At 36.3% G+C, this 19,503-nt stretch overlaps 1 protein-coding gene across 6 annotated transcripts in view; it reads right to left on the bottom strand.

Moving 5' to 3' along the window:
• Positions 1-19,503, bottom strand: part of LOC128988391 (nucleoprotein TPR-like) — a 95,055-nt gene that overhangs the window by 5,442 nt on the left and 70,110 nt on the right. For 3 of the 6 annotated variants that reach the window (XM_054409638.1, XM_054409639.1, XM_054409643.1), the window contains 17 exons: positions 17,437-17,622; positions 15,997-16,201; positions 15,406-15,656; positions 14,864-14,985; positions 13,370-13,616; positions 12,703-12,816; positions 12,176-12,349; positions 10,922-11,035; positions 8,124-8,249; positions 7,006-7,188; positions 5,808-5,891; positions 5,553-5,637; positions 4,900-5,102; positions 4,318-4,483; positions 3,961-4,077; positions 1,244-1,372; positions 921-1,031 (listed from right to left, as the gene is read on the bottom strand). In XM_054409638.1, coding sequence (XP_054265613.1) covers positions 921-1,031; positions 1,244-1,372; positions 3,961-4,077; positions 4,318-4,483; positions 4,900-5,102; positions 5,553-5,637; positions 5,808-5,891; positions 7,006-7,188; positions 8,124-8,249; positions 10,922-11,035; positions 12,176-12,349; positions 12,703-12,816; positions 13,370-13,616; positions 14,864-14,985; positions 15,406-15,656; positions 15,997-16,201; positions 17,437-17,622 — 2,617 coding nt within the window. The remainder of the gene's footprint in view (positions 1-920; positions 1,032-1,243; positions 1,373-3,960; positions 4,078-4,317; positions 4,484-4,899; positions 5,103-5,552; positions 5,638-5,807; positions 5,892-7,005; positions 7,189-8,123; positions 8,250-10,921; positions 11,036-12,175; positions 12,350-12,702; positions 12,817-13,369; positions 13,617-14,863; positions 14,986-15,405; positions 15,657-15,996; positions 16,202-17,436; positions 17,623-19,503) is intronic. The other 3 variants (XM_054409640.1, XM_054409642.1, XM_054409641.1) reach the window with 3 other exon arrangements.

Raw genomic sequence — 19,503 nt, 5'->3', positions numbered from 1 at the left:
TTAAATGTAATGAGGTATGCCACACGCAGATGTGGCGCGTCTGCAAAATCACCCGCCGCGGGCCCGCAAAAGAATGGACTGGGGTGCATTTTTGAAGCTTGTTTTCACGCTCTGTCCCTGGCCACACGGGCGGGAGCAACACGCAGCTTTAATCAAGTCGTTCTAGCAAGTTGAAATAAAGATAAATGGTTCTAATTTTTTCCAGGATAACGTAAACTATTTTTGGGTCTAGCCAATTACACTGTATGCCTACATGTTTTATCTCAAACATAGGTCGACCTTACTGTACTACTTAATAACTTGTTATTAAAAGGAAAGGGATTTAGTTGGACTAAAAAATGTAAAGAGGCATTTATGTAGTAAAATATTCAAAGATCTGATGAAAGTCATAAGCATATTTATATTATATTATTTGTACTAAATGTAAATAATTAAATGAAAGGTCAACAAAATAAAATAATTTTAGTGTTGTTTTCGTACCAAAATTAGTATACCATTCATATTTCTTGTTCACTAGTCAGAAACAAGGTTACTATTTCACCCATTAGGAACATATACAACATAATTATGTGAATTCGTCAATCAACTGCGGGTTCCGAGTGCATTTTCCTGCTCCTGGACTTCAACGGCATGAGAATAAGCTACATTTTACCGTGTGAAAAAAAAAAACGCACGTGTGGCATACAACAGCGGGAAATCAAGCAGCGTGAAAATATGCTACATTTCACCGCGTGAAAAAACACTCGTGTGGCCGTAGCCTAACAAGGAACTAAGAAAGTGAACTCTCTAAAACGTCTAAAATGTTTCAGAGAACTTTAAACTAGACATCCATAAATTTTCTTCTAGTGAAAAATTGCTACTAAAAGTTCTAAACAATTGATTACAAAATTGCCTTCAGAAAAACTAGAGACTTGACCTACCATCCCCACCCTCTTCAGGGTCCATCTCTGGCTCATCCAGTCCTTCCACACCTTCATTGTCCTGTTCATCTGCATTCCGCCCTTCTGCCGACACATCTTCCATTTCTGCTGCTAACAGAGAAAAAGTACTGTTAGGACAAACACTTGTTACCTTTGATATTTGATCATACTTATGTCAACTTTGAAAAGATATTTGACCAAATAAAACTTTGTAAGTAATTTCAGACCAAAATTAATAAGGACACAAGTGTTGTAAAAATTCTGTCCCAAAAAAATCCCAAATTCCTGCCCAAAATGTATTAACCTATCCATCCCATACATACCTGGGCCTGGTGTCGGATGAGAGTGCTGGGGTGCTGTAGTCACTGTGATGGTAGGAATGTGTAGATTGTTGTTGGCCTCTGTGTGGTCCTCCGTGGAACTGCTCTGTCCCACCTCTCCTCCTACAGGCTCTGTGACAGCACACTCATATAGTAAGGATTTAACATAGAGCACAAGGACCTAGGTCTGTAGGGTATTTTATGAGGATAGCAAGCTTACCTGAATGGGAAAGAGTCCAAACTGGCACAAGAGAAACAAAACTTTGCACTATATAAAAAAAACCCGAATAAATATTTCACTGTCACTGACTGAGTTGAAAAGGCTGTCAGTGACAGTGAAATATTCCAATGTTTTGTGTCTCTTGTGCCAGTTTGGACTCTTTCACATAGGTACAGGTAAGCCTGCTATCTTTACCGAAAATCCTAAAAAAACTCAGATAGTTGGCTATGGTAGTATAAAATTGTGTATGTTTTATAACTTAATTGTCACAGGAAATGTACATATAAAATTAAACGCCGTTTTTCCTTTGAAAGTGAAGCCACTTCACTACTTGGTGCATATCAACAAGTAGAGATCCCATGTTATGTCATGGAATCAGTCCAAACAATGTGTAAACAACCATTTTTGAGTGAGTTTCCATTTACTTTACTTACTTTGCACTATGAATGTTTTTTTTTCACTAGTAATATGTATATTTAATTAGCTGTAAATAAAAGTTACGTCTATTTGCCCACTTAGGCAGAAGAACTACCAATATAAAATCAGAATGGCAGGACTTAACAGTTGTTTGGTTATATTTTTAAAGAGTGACTCAATTCTGGCTCGAGAGGACAATTAATTGCTGGAAAAAAGTTGGAACACCACAAAATATACGACAGAGTGAGAAACAAGGACTTGCTGTGTTTACTGTCGCAAAAGAAGGAAATATTTAGAGATGAACGGGTCTCAAAATTTCGGGAAATTTTAAATCTCGTTCTACGAGACGAGATTCTTTTTTGGTCAAGATTTGTTTGAGACAAGATTTAAAAAAAAATAAAAAAAAACTTTGTGAATACGTTTTTATTTTTTTATTTAATTATTTATTCTTTACATGGAAATATTGCTTAATTTTTTTTTTTTTACAGCAAATGATGAGAAGTTGTAAGCAGTGTGAGACATGTTTTACTACTGTAAACATAGCCAAATTAAGTCACTCTTTTAATAAAAGATTTTAAATATTTTTGTCTACGATTGTTAGTGGATTAAAGAAAATGTCAGTACCGGATTCGGATCTTAAAAAATACACAATGTCATAAGGGTGGGTTAAAAAAACTTAATATTTACAGAATGCCAATTTTAATCATACTGTTTAAAATTAAATTAGTAATGTTTAAAGGTTAATATATCTTATATATAGAATAATCTCCAGTTGAGCCCAAAATCCCTAATTTTTGGGGGACACTAAAAATTTTCAAAATCATAAAATTAAAACATTGTGCTAAGTTTGCACGACCACCAAAAATTTTCAAAATCATAAAATTAAAACATTGTGCTAAGTTTGCACGACCACCAAAAGGGTATCTGTGTATATTTGACCATCCTTCGATCTTGAGTATGCTATATCGTGGTTTTTGCATGCAGCATCCAATTTTTTTATGCCTGGATCAGCTCTGGCTAATCTCTTCCTTAAATTCGTTTCAGGTCCACAGTACTGATAGCCGGGTATGTGAAGTTCTACAGGTAAAATACCCTGCGTCTGTGTACAAGAAGACTATATGTGTCCTAACTTATAAAATATTAGATGGGGTGTATTGACTTTTTAATCACCCTGTATGGACACTTCTGTATGGATCTTTTTGTACACAGACGCAGGGTATTTTACCTGTAGAACTTCACATACCCGGCTATCAGTACTGTGGACCTGAAACAAATTTAAGGAAGAGATTAGCAAGAGCTGATCCAGGCATAAAAAAATTGGATGCTGCATGCAAAAACCACGATATAGCATACTCAAGATTGAAGGATAGTAAAATTAGATCAGTGGCTGACAGCTTATTAGCTTGGGAAAGTGTAAAAGCTTCAGACTCTAGTATTGGTGAGAGAGCTGCCCCCTGGGCTGTTACTAACATAATGAAAACTAAAGCAAAATTTGGTTGGGAAAAAGAACAAAAATCCTAAATGTGCCTGCAAGAGGAAAAATAAAGGTGGTAAGCGGCTCTATTTGAGACCTTATACCAGATCTGGTAGTAAAAGTAAAAAAATGTACTCATAGGAAATAATTGAAAGACTCAGAAAAACCATTAAGTAGTTTGGATATAATCAAACTTGCTGCTGATTTAAAGTTGCCTTATTTTAGAGGAGTCTTCTTGTACATGGATACAGACGGCTTTTTGTTTGTAAAAGATTTTAAAAATCGGATCCAGCCCAAGATCCGGATTTTTTTGGATCCGATCGGGTGCCGGTTCTAGCTCGGATCCGGCAGATCCGGTAGTCCGATATCCGGATTGGACCATCACTAATGGTTATTGTATTTTTGTATTTTACCAGTCTGTCATAAATCAGTAGGTATTTAAAAATGTTAAAAAAATCAGGTTAAAATGTGGAATGTGCATTTCCCATTATGTATGAGAAGGGAAATCCCGTCTCAACATCTTATGAGAAATAAAAAAATCCCGTCTCGTCTCAAACTAAAAATCCATTCTCGTCCATCCCTAGAAATATGATAGTAATATGGTGTTACCTTGTGGGGAGACTTGAAGTGGGGTGGACGGCACACTGCGACCTGTGCTGGTATCTTCTAACTGGCTCAGGTCCATCCTAGTGTCATCCATACCTTCTGACGCGACCTGGGCCACTCCTGAAAATACAACTATCTCTCTAAAAGCCGAACTACTTTCATATCATTTCTGGCTAAAAAGACATGTAGGCTGAATAAAACAACTAACCACTGATGGACCAAACAATGTAAATCAACAAAAATGTGTTAATTTTACTGCATTTTCTTAAGAAAGATAATAAAAGACACATTCTTTTCTCCACATCTGAGTTACTAAGATTCCATTGTCCATCACACATGACAACAGTTGTCTTCACTCACCTGCTCTAGTTGTCGGTGGGTTGTTGTCAGAGAAGGTGAATCGTCCAGACGATGGGACGTGCGGAGAGCTGACTGCTTCACCAAAGCCATCCGTGCGCCGAGGCACAAAGAGTGTTGGGGTGCTGGGCACAATGCTGTCGTCTCCTACCTCCTCATAGCTGCCGGGCTGCAAGGTACATCACCAAGATAAAGTTTTAAAACTATATAAAAAATCATTTTACCAGCAAAACTAGAATCATTTGTTCACATAACCAAACTCAACAGAGAATTTTTTGAGAAGAGAAGAATTTAGAAGACCACCAAAGAAAAGACAGACGTTATAAAAGGTATACATTAGATTAGATCCCTTTTACATTTTTTACCAAAGAAGATTTTTTTTTATGAGTCAAAGACGTACCACAGAGCCATCATAAGTTCGATCATAAGTTTCGGTCATAAGTTTCGATATTCTTTCATGAAAAAGTTAAAGATCAAGAGACATTTGTGTAGCATAAAGTTACCATGAAAATTTTAAAACGCCGTGTTTTTGATGATGCTTTGCAAAATAAAAAAAGGACCTAGGATGTAAGTGAGAGAGCTGACCAGTAACAGTTGCTGTTGTCTGTTGAGTGGAGGTATGTGAGTTGCTGACACTCTTCTGACATAGTGACTGCCCGGGGTTGACGACGCCTGGTTGCTAGACACACTGGCCTCTCCTCTCCCCTGTCCCTGGCTGCTAGTGGCCTCCCCTCCCACCTCCACACCTACACTGCTCTCTGACTGGTTGGGTACTTCATTGCTGTCATCTAAACACACCGGTTGAGTTATAAAAACCACACCTATTTGGACAACCCAGAATTTTACCCCCTTAAAACTTACCCCTCAGCCAACAAATCAATTTTTGGGTCCGGGAATTTGGACCCCCCATTGGCAGAAAAAGCTAGCAAGTTCACTTGTCAGCATAAGATAGCACTTAATAGCATAATGGCAACATAAAGATATTTGTGTGTTTTTTTTTCAACCACTCTTTGTATTAGTCTTAGTTAGCTATATAATTTTAAATTTTTTTCTTGAATATACATTGTGATTGTAATTTTTTATTTCATTAAAATGTGACTTACTAAAACTTATTATTGCTGATAAGTTTTTAAAATCCTTTTTTAAATACATGCTCTTGGTAAAATGAATTCGACTAAGCCTATACACAATTTCATTCAGCCAAATCATTTTTGGAGAATCTTTGCATTATCACTTACCAATGATTTCTACTTCATTATTTCCTTGGTCGGTTATATTTTCATCAATATCAGGACCTTCGCCTACATCATAATTTGCCATTTCCTGAAAGAAAAAACAGAAAAATGAGTTCTAAAGTTCAAATGATATGAAATGATCATCCTTTAAAAATGTTAAGATGATAGTTTAAGTAAAAGCATCAAAGAGATTTAAGTTTCAGCTTTTATTTTTTAAGAAAATAACAAGGGTTAAAACGTTTGGTTTCAACAACTGACCTGATCATCCCTACTGTACACCTCAATCTCGTAGACTTCCTCATTCTCACCTTCCTCCTCAAACTCTTGATTATCATCCAAACCCTGTATCAAATAAACAATTGATTAAGCTTTTTTTCAAACCACTAAAAAAACATCAAGAATTTTGAAAAAAAGTATTAGTGACACTAAGCAATATAGGCCTAATTCATGTTCATTTTTAGGTTTAGGGATGGTCAAGTCTCGAAATTTCGGGAAATTTTAAATCTCGTTACACGAGACGAGATTTCTTTTTGACCAAGCTTTTTACCGAGACGGGAATAAAAAAAAAATAATAAAAAAAAAAAATTAAAACGCCTGCAGAAAGTCAATGCAATACCCGCAATACAGGAGCGTGTTGTAGTTGCGTTTCCTTTGTGAAGGCGTTCTTATTTAATTAATTCTTTAAATGTAAATATTACTTTAATTATTTTAATAATATTACTTTAATAACATTTGAGAAGTTTTGTAAAGTGTAAGCAGTGTGAGAAATGTTTTATTACTATAAAAAGTCAAAACAAGTAACTATTTTATAAAAATTAATATTGCTTTTATTTTATGATTTATTTTATTTTAGGATAAGTTGAACTCTATCCTAACTGATATCACTATGTTTCCTAATCGTAGGTATTTTTACTAAGTTAGGCGTGATTAATAAAAAAATGTTATGCTGATGTTTTTTAATAAAAGATTGTAAATATTCTTGCCTATTATCATTATTTTTGTATTTAAACAGTCATCTAACAATGTTACAAAATCAGGTAAAAATTTTGAACGTGCATTTCCCGTTGTGTATGAGAAGGGAAATCCCGTCTCGATCTCGTCTCGAAATTTTATGAGAAATAAAAAATCTCGTCTCGAACTAAAAATCCAATCTCGTCCATCCCTATTTAGGTTCAAGCAGCCAGTGTCAGCACGACTCGATTATCAACCATAACAATTCAAGATTGAGCTCAGCTGTACCACTGAGGATGCCACATCTAAGTATGGCCAAAAAGTCTAAATAGTATTGATGATTTGACAAAGCTTAAACTGAGCTCAACCGAGCTAATACTGATAATAGTAATGTAATGTTATCAATGATTTATTCAACTGTAAAGAACATCATTAGACTAGGAACGACGATAGGAATGGAAGAGAATATCAGCGTAATGTATGGTGGTAAATCAAGGTGCAATACCGGGTCACTCACGCCATCGTCTGGCAATCCTTCATCGTCCTCCTCCTCATCGGAGTCTACGAGTATGACGTCGTCCTCCTGGTCACGTTGTGATGACGTAGGCACCTGGTACTCCACCTCCAGACCATCTGATCTCAGCAGCATCTCCCCCTCCCCGCTGGCCACCACTCTGTTGCGTTTGGCCTACAACACCGCATTGAATCATAGTGTATTTATTTAAACATATTATTTTACCAGATGCTCTTAAGATTAATGAATAACAAATTTTAGGAGTCCATGCCGAGTATCGGGTTAATTTTTGTAAGTGCTGGAAAACACTTTAGTAATGTAATGGACAATGTGTTTGACCGTGATGGAGAAATCAGGATTGAGTGTAATGAGTGTATTTCTGTTTATGTTATTGTTTATAAACCTGTTATTGAAGCCTAATACGCTGTTTATAATCTCAAATCAACAATAGTTACTATGACCCATACATACAGATAAAGTTAATAATTTCTGGTTTTTGACCTAAATGTTTCAGTTTATTAGAACAAACTCACAAGACACAAGTTGTAACTTAAAACCAGTTTGTTAACTAAATGATTGCATTACAAATTGAACTTTTCTCTTAGAAATCAATGAAAATGATGCTTATCAAGAGAATATCTCGCTTATAAAAAAAAAAAAATAAGATTCTAAACTAAAGTGTTTACATTATCTAACAGGTTATTGCAGACTTTTTCCATCACTATTAGCAAGATACAAGGTTTTCATGACGTTTTTAGGATTTGGAATCTGATCCCGTCCTTAAGTAAGAGAGTATCAGAACATTACAAATTTACAATGGTACACAAACAGACAAAAAAACAAAATGTGATTACATTTTTTTAACCCATAGCCTACTTCATTTAAAAACTCCAAATAAAAATCTATTTTAAATTTAGCTCAAGAACAAGAAAACATTTTTTGTCCTAAGACACTAGACACGAGCACGGAATTTTTTTCCACATTATTTCAGGCTAGACCTAGGGGTTTCGGCATTATCACTTAGATAAAATACATTGGTGACTTGGCGGGATTTGAACCCGAGACCTCAGGGAACGAAGTCCCGAGCTCTAACCACTACACCCACTTACCGGTGGCATGTTCTTGTTGCTGTCGTCCTCTTGCACGCTGGATGAGTCCCTGAGCCTCTTGGAGCCTGGTCCAGCCTGGGATGTGGTCACTGTGTTGCTACTGTTGGCGTAACTGCTGGCTACAGCCTGCAACACATCAGGAACCTCAGTATTGGCGGCCCATACATACATTACTACAGACTGTTAAGTATCCAACACAATGTAATGAATCCAAATCTTTAAACCCTTAACTTAAAAGAAAACCATGAGATTCCATTAGTTTTCAGCATTTTGACAGTGTAACCAAAACCCGGGGAATTTGTTTTAAGGGTAATTGAGTGTAGAAATGTTCATGACCAAAATTTTTTTAATTAATTCTGGTTTCCTTTTTGGACAGGAGACAGGGATCTTGCAATATCAGTCTGATCAATTGTTGTTCGATCAGAAATGATTGTTATGTTGCCGTGATCAATCAGACATAAACAAACAGTTTTTGAAATACAATTTTTAAACTTATTCCAAATAAACTAAATAATTTTGTTGAGACTAACAATTTTTCACAGTAGGTTCTAGATGGCATTTCAAGTTGAACTTGGACTCCAGATTTAGAACTCAATCTTTTAAGGCTCAATTCCTGGATTTTACCATCCCTGGTTTTTTACATTCAGACCAGGTCTTCAGAGGGATATCTACAATCTGAGCCAATAACTTGAAAAAGGAAAAACTAAAACACAGTAAACTTTGAATTCAGGGTGTCTACTACATTCTGAATAAAAAATTCATGGACAGTTCGCATACATTTAAGGACACTTTGCCGTAACCTTTGTCGGTGTCATTAGGCCTACCGAATAATTTTCCTGATTTGTCAAACTGTATTAATCTTGTTATTCACTGTAGTTGTACCAGAGAGAAAAGTAAATAATAAATAAATAAATAATAAATAAATAAAAATGCCTTTATTTAGCAAGCGTTCCTCAGTACATACTGCTTTACAGGAAAACTCTTATCAATTTAATTACTAATACTAAATAAAACTTATAACAAAAAGTACATAATAAGATTAATTAATAATAGATAAGAGTTAAAAATTACAACATAGAAATTTATTGAAAGTAAACAAACATAGGCCTACCTATACTTTAGGTAAAGCTTTTATAGTGTAACAGAGAAACGCAATCATTGTCTCCTGCGATAGCGACAAATATCTCCATCAGTCACGTAAACTTCATAACATAGCTTATCCGATCCAGGCCGATTAATTTGGCATGATTCGCCCTGGCACAACGTTAGGTTCTCGACTATTGTTGAAAAAAAAATCTTTAATGCATATTGTTACTCAATTCTTAGTACAAAATCAAGGTATGGTAAGCGGCTATTAATAAGCAATAAGCACAGAGTAAGATTATTGTATTTTCATTTGCAAAGTTAATATCGACACATAGCAATCATTAGTTGTTTATCTTAGGCTCAATTACATTTTCTTAATATATTTTACAGCTCTTTCAAGAATCAAAATACCCAGGCCTAGACCTAATTATTTAGGAGGGCCTATATAAACTGAGTAACAAACAATGAGGTTCTAATAGCAGCAAAGTCACTATCATCATTGTAGTTCATAAGATTTTGATTGCTTAAAGCATACAACTCAATAAATAAATATATGGGAAACAAAAAACATTGAAACCTGAATAGCCAACAACATAAGACAAAGATACAGAAAATGCAGTGACATAATTTGAAACCAAGCAGGCCTACATAGTGATAAAACATTAATGCAAACAACAATGCTTGTGGTTTTGTCAATTGAAAGATAAAATGGCCATAAAAAAGGGGTTAACTTACAAAATAAGACTATAGATTATTTACATGTTTAATATGAAACCATAAACAGTTTTATAGCACTAGGCACTGGCCGCGGCACGAAAGTACAAGTAAGAAGTGAAATTTAACAGCCATTATAAAGCTATTATTTTCAAGATAAAATAGGTTTGAGATCTAATAATAATTACCCTAGTAATGAAAAAAGAAGTTGTAAAGGAATAAAAGTGATACAGCTTTTATCAGCTAGCTGCTGAGTCAACAGTTCTTGGAAGTACTTGACTTGACACTTGATTGTCGTGATAAAATATTAATGGGTTTGAGATTGTTAATGGGATTTTTATTGCATAATTACTCTAGTAATTCATTATGAAAATGTAAACAAACATCTGATAAACCTTTTATGTGCTCCTAACCAACTAGCGATCAATAAAATTATGGCCCATTAAAAATTTAAGGACATAGTCTGGCATTTAAGGACAATTCCCGTACATTTCATGGCCAGTAAAAATACACCCTGTTTGATTTAACCCTTCCAGGACTATAGACGTAAATATCCGCTAGCATTTTGTGCATAGCGGACGGTAGGCAGATATATCCGCTTATCTTTTTGGGCTCCACGGACAGTTGGCTGGATATAAGCTCTGATTATTACGACGGTTATTGTTATAGTTAATTGTCTATAACATCATTAATCTTTGTGAAAACTTCCTTTTATTCAATTATATCTTCAACCGATGTACTAGAAATGATTTATGGAAAAATAGGAAGTTTAATTTTTTTTTTGTTTATAAAAAAAATTTAAAGTAAAAAAATTATTTTGGACAAAAGTGCTGCATAGGTTTACTATTTACAACAATCTATAAATTATTGATTTAAAAATATTTGTTAGTTTTTATTTAAATAAAATAATTTTGCTGTCTGTATACTTACTATAGGCCGTCTGGGAAGGGTTAAAATGTCTAAAGAACAAAATTAGAGGTGAACTAGTTTAGTTGTACCTGTGGAGGGCACTGTTCCTGAGAGTTGCTGGCTTCCTCTAACTGAGCCTCACTGCTGGCCACCACAGACTGTTCAGTGGCCGACGACCCTGGCTGGCCAGACTCTTCAACCTCCTGTGACAGTATACACCTCTCAGTTGATATTACGCAGTGACAACCAAATGTGTTTTACAACTTTGATCAAATATGAAAACCACAGTCAAATAGCTAAATCCATTCGGCTGGATTCTGTGGCTGTAACCTAGAATTAAATTCAAATTCATAGTTGCTTTAGCCTTTCACAGAGTGTGCTACAGTCATCTTTTTGATCACTTAGTTAGTGTCAACCACGAATACTTGAACAGACACTGGATGGATCATAAACATAAAACAAATTATGTTAATAGTCCGAAAATAAACATTATTTAACATTGCTGAAACGGAACTGTCCAAACCATATGTTAATGCTAATAGTATAGGATTCAGGGCCAGCAACGTCCTTTGTTTATGTTTATGATCCATACTGGTTCTGTTCAAGTATTTGTGGTCTGAACTATGCTAGTTGATGTGTCATAAAAAAATTCTTATATTTACAATGAGTCGTTCTTTCAGTTTGTATTGATAAAAAATTTGACATGTTAAAAAAACAGCATTTCTTGGTGTCAAATATGTTAATTTTTAGCCTAAGACTGTCTATGGATTTACAATAAGAATTGGATGTCTACTTTTATCTTCTGTTAATACCCAAAGGTAAATAATTATCTTCACTATGGTTCAAACTTAAAAATTCAAGAGATTAGTTGACAGCATACGAGGTCAAGACATTAGGCTAACCAATGATTCATACACTTAAGCCTGCTAATCCGGCACCATCTACAATAACACAAAATCTATCTTAAGGTAAAATTGTTTTGTATGGTTATCAGATATTTTAGCATGAACATTTGGCAGAAGTTGGACACACTCTGCAGAAATCAGGTGTGAACAGCAGACAGTTGTACTAAAAATTTGTGGGTGTCTTATTTTTATTTATATATTTACTTGTATCTTTACTAATTAATAGAACTAAAACAAGATGAAGCAAAGTCAACTATTAATAGAAGCCCCCTGGCTAAAATTTTCCTTCTTCGTTAAGGATTACTTCTGGTCTCGCAACAATTGCTGTTCAGTAATCTGAACAGCACCGCCAGAACAGTAATTGCTGAACAGTAATCGGGACCGCCAGAGTCCCGATGAAGCCACATTAGCAAGCAACTGCTGTATTGTATCTCTCACCTGTTGGTTGCGGTAGTAGGCTTGCACAGTGCTACACATGGTCTGCTGGTTGCTGCTGGCAGACACCAATCCCTGGTCACTCGGGACATGGTTGGAGGCTGACACTATGTTCTGCTCTGCACTCTGCTCTTGTTGAGAGCCCACCGAGGAGTCTTGGCCACTCCCCTGCAAGCACTACAACACAACAGGCTTAGCTAGAGCGTAGAAGGAGCAAAGCTTAGTGTGTAACTGCTGCAGAAGCTTAGCTTGGAAAAAATGTCTACAGCTTGAAAAACTTACAAAAGTATCCTGACTTGCTCGTTTTATCCCATGTCATTGATCTGAACAAACAGAATGTTTCACTCAAAATGGACCTTTTACAAGGCTTGCATTGTGCTTTACACTCATCAGTGTTCTTGAAGAACAAAACTTCCCTGTTTGGCACATAATTAATTGTGTTGATGACAAGCAAAGTAGGCTGATCTGGTAATGGGCTATTTTAGAATGCAGAGTAAACATTTCAATCGGTTGGCCAAGATCAATATTACCTGTGTCTGAGTGGTCTGGGAGGAAGTCTGAGCGGTAGGCTGGGGCAACACTAGAGCTATAGCTTGGGGGTTGGCAGTGCCAGCTGGCTGAATACTGTCTTCAGCCTCAACATCCTACAAACATACAAACATCAGTTGCTGAACAAGTACTAGACATCCAGCTGTACAAGGCAATAAGTTTAAAAATAAACACTAGGAGGTAGAAACCACTTGGTAAAACCATCTTCAAAGTCTAGATTCCAGCACTAGTTTTCAAACCCATAAGGGTGATTATTACTGTTCAGAATAAAAATAACTGAAATTTGATACATTTTAATAAAAATTGTGAATCCATCAAACAATAAAATTGGCTTGTTAATGATGCAGGGTAAATGTCAACAGATAGTTTGTGCTGTAACGCAAGAGGCAGCAACAGCTGGTACCTATTAGTACCCGCCCCTTGAATTTCTATTTACCACTAATAGATTAAATTATTTGGTTTTAAATATACAGTTTAATCAATGAAAAACACAGCCAAACTCTATCCTCTTTCCTTTTCTCCACTGAAACACATCAAGATACCACATGAATATATTTGGGAAAGAACACTTTACTGGACGTAAGAGAGTAAAACGTCATAGAGTATGGATAGAAGTATGGATGGAAGTATGGGCCATGTTTAATCTACCTGGGTAGACTCAGCCGCACTGGACGGAGGAGGAGGAGCATGCTGCGTATGTGAGTGTGTAGGAGGTACTGTAGCCTGACGTATCACTACCACACCACTACTGGTGGCTGGCATGTAGTCCGTGTGAGAGGAGGTGGGGGAGGAACTGAGTCCCTCCACACTGCCTACCCCGGCCCCACCACTGCTACCTGTAGAGGTATGCACCATCTGCTGCTGTGGGGGTACCAACACTGCCTGACTGCTGCTGCTGTACAGAACAGGGCAGTGTATCTAATATGTTGCCAGGGTGAAAAACAACTAATGTGTCTAAGCCTATAAAACTATTTGAATATTCATGATTGTATCAGATGGATTTGATTCTCAAATCTCATATCTAGTTGAACCTGCTATATGGCGGCGCTAATACAACTTGTGTGTTTGTTTCCATTTTTGGACGGGTTTGAATAAATTGGGGATATTTTCCAGGCAAGAGTCCTGGGATATAATAACTATTAAATAATGATCTATATGTTACTGCAATCCTGCAAAACAGCTAGAGAATTAAAAATAATTAAATAATACCCCCGCCGAAGCAAATCTGCAGACTAAGCGAATTTCCATTTGCCTGATTGGATTTACACTAAAATGTCTCCTTAAAAATATCACATTTATTCCCTATTTAAATAAAATTAGTTTAACGAGTACTTAGGTTTGCTGCAACAGGGAGGGTAAAAAGGTGTTTTTTTTTGTAAAATGTTAATAGTTTAGTATGAAATTAATGCATTTCCCAAATTTGATCAAAATATGATCATAAACAAGCAAACTACAACAGTTTACTTATTCTCCATAAGAATAACATGGGAATTTTAAATTTACAGTTTTTTTGGAATTTTCTCCGTAACCATTAGGCGCATAATGACGCTTCAATATACTAAATTATTTGTTTTTTTAAGCTCTACAAAATGGTTTGGAAAGAAAATGGCAAATTTTAAGTTTTTAGGGTCCAAAATGGGAAAAACCAATTTTTGCCCCATAAAACCCCCCATAAACCCCTGTTCCCATAGTCCGATCATGCTGGTTCGCGAACTCGTTTGAATAAATGTATGTTTACACGTTTGTACCAAATTTCATCAAAATCGGATGATTTTTGCTCGAGTTATTGCGCTAACGGACACATATATATATATATATGATTTTGAACGGATGGTGTTTTTGGTCTCTATGGACCTCAAAACGAAAAAGTAAATCGGTCCCGGGTCCAGGTCTTACCATGAGTACTACGGTAATAGCTTATTCCCTATAGGGGAAATTCGCTAAAATCATTAATTTAAGTAAATGAAGTTAAGTTATAAAATAATAACAGTTTGGTGTGCAAGCTACTAGTAGCCCCTGGATTCCAGTGAAAAAAAGCATCAAGTAAAATGTTTTCAATGCCAACATTATTGTTCTGTTTATCATGATTCTCAAAGTACTTATGCCTTGGATTTTTGTTGAGTGTTTTGACATACTGTTTACCTCTGATTGGTGGTGGGCAGTACAGCCACGGTACGAGACTGCAAACTCATTGGCCTGATACTGGCGAATGGTGTCTCGCTGGTGCCTCCCCTCCATGGCGTCACTGTCACTGAGTGTTGGGTCTAGTGAAGGAAACATCAGAACAATACCTCTTTAATTGGTTTAGGGATACTTTTAGAAACTAACATTTGAAATTCATTCTTAATTCACACCGTGATGTGTCAATATCATTTATAAAGTAGTCTTTTGAGAAGTGTCTACCTACTAGTTCCCATAACGAACAATCTATGACTTTTACCCATCCTTTTGCTTTCAATAAATTTCCTTGTATGTGTAGTTTATCTGTTATCATAGGAAATGTCTCTTAGCTTCATATATCATAAACAGATCACTACATATATAATGAGAGTATAGAATACTTACTTTGTGCACTGAATAGTTTGTTTTTGTTATAACTGAATTACAAATAAACTCTATAACTTTTTGGTTTTTGCCTCTAATTTTGGAATGTGACACATATTTAACTGTTAAGTGACACTCACAGGTTGTTGTTTAGTCCCTGAGGAGGAGGGCCCGGCCATGGGTTTGATGTTGGCCGTGGGAGGTTCCACTGAACTCTTCTCGACACCAGAGCTGGTGGAAGGTTTAACGCCACCTTGCAGTTTGTCCACCTGACGCTGCAGTAAGGTCACCCTCTGCATCTGCAGATCCACCTCTCTCTTGAGCCGCTCATTTTCAGAGATGAGGTCCGCCTTCTCCTTGTCTGCCCGTCTCTGACGCACATCAGAGTCATCTGTATCAGAATACTACGTCAACGAATATCTCGTACAAGAAATATGAGTTACCATCCAGTGTTTAGTTATAGATGTGGTACATTGCATTAAACTATTTGAAACAAAATCTCTTCCCCTCTTGATCTGAACTTGACGAATTACAACAAAATACAAGCACAAAATTTGTCCCATTTTGCATTCAATGTCTCGATGTTAATGTAAAAACAATTGACTTTTTTTATTCTTTTCTTTAAGCCTGATCTATTAAGTTATTTAAGATAGTAATGTTTTAACAGAAACCCCAAAGAATTCAAGTGTTTTCAGATATCTTTGATCAGTATCCAAGTGTTAAGGTGTTACCCTTGTTTCTGTCCAGAGTGTCGACTTTTTGCTGCAACTCTGTATTCTCTACGGACAGTTTGCGTTTCTCTTCAGTGAGAAACATGATGCGAGACCTGGCGTTCTTCAGCAGAACCTTGGCTCTCTCCTCCTTATCAGCATTGGCCGTCCTCAGCTGCTCCACCTCCTGGCGCAGACTGGTAGCTTCCGTCTGGGCCGCGGTGACCTGTCACAGGACAACTGATTATACAAGGTATCCATTGTTTCTCAGAGTGATTGCTTCATAATAGACATAATTATCCTTGGAAACACTTCAACATGAATGCATTTGAAAAATAAAGGAATGGTATTAGCAAGGTGGGTTCAACTTAATGCATTTTATCTCTAAGCAAGTGATCATTGGTATGTCATATTTAATCCTTCCCGGACGGGTGACGGATATATCCGCCTAAGTCTTTGGCGATAAAGGACGGGTGACGGATATATCCGCTTATGGTTTTTGATGTTCCGGACGGGAAGCGGATATATCCGCCTTCTCTTCAGACAGACTGGCAGGTGCTTGAGCAGTAACCAGATGTTTCGCGGTACCAAGGCGCCACTTTCCTGCTCTCTTCATGGCTGCGCTCTCTCCTGCACTCCCTCCTCACACCACCCACCTCTCCTACGCTCCCCCCTCGACGTTTCGCGCTCAACACTACGTTGTCTTGGTCGTATCTTCAAAGACGGGTGGCAGATATATCCGCTGCATTTCTACCCATCCTATTTAAAAACGAGTAAACAAATTATTTGGAAAGTATGAAGTGTTCTATTGTGTTTATTTTATGTATACTTGTATAACAAAACACAAATACAGAAAATTAATTTTTATTTCTTCCTATAACTTTTTCCTGTCCTTTATCACGATTTCGCCTGTCCGGGAAAGGTTAAAACAGTTGATTGCACAATTTAACAGGGACCCCAAAATGTTGGTAGATATTTTAAAATTATAAATAAATAAAGACTTTTAATTATATGTAAATAAAGGGAAAGCATTAGAACTCATTATGTTGCATTTAAATTTGTAAATTCCCTCCTTTTTGCAGGGAAGCCCCTCAAACCTATCGTACCCTGATCAAACTCCTTCTTGATCCTTGTCACAACAAGCTAACAAATTATACCTGAAGCCGCCCCTGCAATTTAACTTGACATGTCAACATTACTCTTTCCTCCTTTTAGCTAGCTAAAAAAATTCCCTTTTATTGGTTTTCTGTATTAAAAACAGCTATTAATTGCTGGGGCATTAAGTTATTTGGGTAGCAAAATTAGCAATGAAGTTCAAAAGTGTTAACAAAGGTTATGTAGTGTTATAGAGGTAGTATATTTTTTCACCTATAAAGAAAAAATAACTGCTTTAGCCATTTCCTTTAAACCCTTTAAAAACTCCAAAATTAACTAATTTTTTACATTTACTGTGTCACGTACCTGATCTGTGAGCTGCTTCAAACGTTCAGCCTGTGTGCGTTCAGCTTCCTGTCTACCTTCTTCTCTTAGTTTATTCTGTTCTTCCACACTCATAACATGGACCTCTTTCTTTTTCTTTTCTTCCTCCTCGTTACGTTTAACTAAGTCTTGGTATTGAGTCTTGTACTTCTTCGCTATTTGGCGGATCTACAAGTAGAGCAATTTGTGTAGCACTAATTTAGTATAACAGATAAGATAATACATTCCCGTAACACTATTTTAGCATTACATAATAAAGGAGTTTCAAAAATAATATTAAGTACAGTAAAAATTTAATTTTTATCTTTTCAGATTTAAATTTAGATTTTTTTACCAATCTAAATTATATAAAAGTGGCTTTAAGAGCTGTTGTGTAGTAAGGAGGTTTAGGCCTACAATTTATAGATGGCAGTAATTACAGGTACAATTCATTGTGTTGTGTACCAAGCACTTATGAGCCTATCACAGAGAAAATGTGTAGTAATGTATAGTGACACTTAGAAGACAAGTGTGTTGAAGATATTTCTGTAAATAAAAATGTGAGTAATAATTTATATAATTCATTTTTAGCGAATTTCCCATATAGGGAATAAGCTATTACCGTAGTACACATGGTAAGACCCGGACCCGGGACCGATTTAATTTTTCATTTTGAGGTCCCTAGAGGCCAAAAACACCATCCGTTCAAATTCATATAAATATATGTGTCCGTTAGCGCGATAACTCGAGCAAAAATGATCCGATTTTGATGAAATTTTGTACAAACGTGTAAACCTACATTTCTTCGAGTTTGCGATCCAGCATAATCGGACCATTGGAACGGGGGTTTATGGGGGGTTTTATGGGGTAAAAATGGGGTTTTCCCATTTTGACCCTAAAAACAAAAAATTTTGCAATTTCTTTTTAAACCGTTTTGTAAAGCTTGCACTCATTAAATCTAATGTTATTTAAATAGGGAATAAATATGTCTTATTTATGGAAATATTTTAGTAACAATGTAATCAGACAAGTTGAAATTCGCTTAGTCTGCAGGTTTACTGCGGCAGGGGTATTATTTTTATTTAGTGACTTGGGTGGGCAAGTTTAACAAGAAACCAGCCCAATCTGCTTCCACAACAAACAGACTGACTGGCCACTAGCCGAGACCTTTATACACTGTAATAGAGCTAATATGAACACAACATGAAAGTGAACAAACTTATGTGTTAGAAAAAAAGTACCAGAACCTGTAAACCTATTGTGGAGTTGATCAAAACCCAAACATTTTACAAACGTTTTTATCTTCATTTAGGATATGGTTTTTTTTTGGGGGGGAGGGGGGTGGTTTTGGGTAAGATTTGCTTTTATGATACACAATCTTTAAGAAGTTGTAAAGAACATCACTAGGCCACCTAGCCTAAGGCTGCGTTTACACTGGAGCCACGCTTAGGCAAGTTAAATTTTGTGGTTATACTAGAGAGAGCAACCAAGAACAAGTGCTCGCTCCCTTTAGTCACAATAGGCCTACATCACAGATCACTCAAAATGGAGATATCAGATGATGAGGATATTATGCTTGAAGGTGTTTTAATTTATTTTATTTGACTCCGAACGAGTTAAGGGGGAATGGGAAACTATGGTAGTCAATCAAATGTTAGTATAATTATTTTATAAAAAACATAACAATACAAACTTAAACAGTATAATTTTAACAAGCCTAGGAGAACTTAAGTTTTTGATCATAGCTTTATTAGAGGTCTATTTTGATAGAAAAATAAAATTCTATATATTTTGATAACAAATACTTGAAGAGTACCGGTATGGATCATAAACATAAACAAATGACCTTGTTGGCCCGAACCTATACTAATAGCATTAACATATGGTTTAGACAGTTCTTTCAAAACTGAAGGATGAGAGGCCCAAGCTTGTCCCTGTGTGCGCTTGCTAGTGGTGAGCACTATAAACATGCCTGGACAAGTCACCACAGGTTTCCAGTAATCTGCTACAATTTTGCTTCAAAGGGCAAGCATGGCCAAGCGTGCGGCACCATTTTACATGCCCAAGCGT

Source organism: Macrosteles quadrilineatus, unplaced genomic scaffold (assembly GCF_028750875.1).
Source record: "Macrosteles quadrilineatus isolate MER2022 unplaced genomic scaffold, UCM_ALF_1.0 Scaffold_3__2_contigs__length_128488019, whole genome shotgun sequence".
Lineage (NCBI taxonomy): Eukaryota > Metazoa > Arthropoda > Insecta > Hemiptera > Cicadellidae > Macrosteles > Macrosteles quadrilineatus.
The sequence above is the reverse complement of the archived record's forward strand: the minus strand, read 5'-3'. Positions and strand labels throughout refer to the sequence as shown.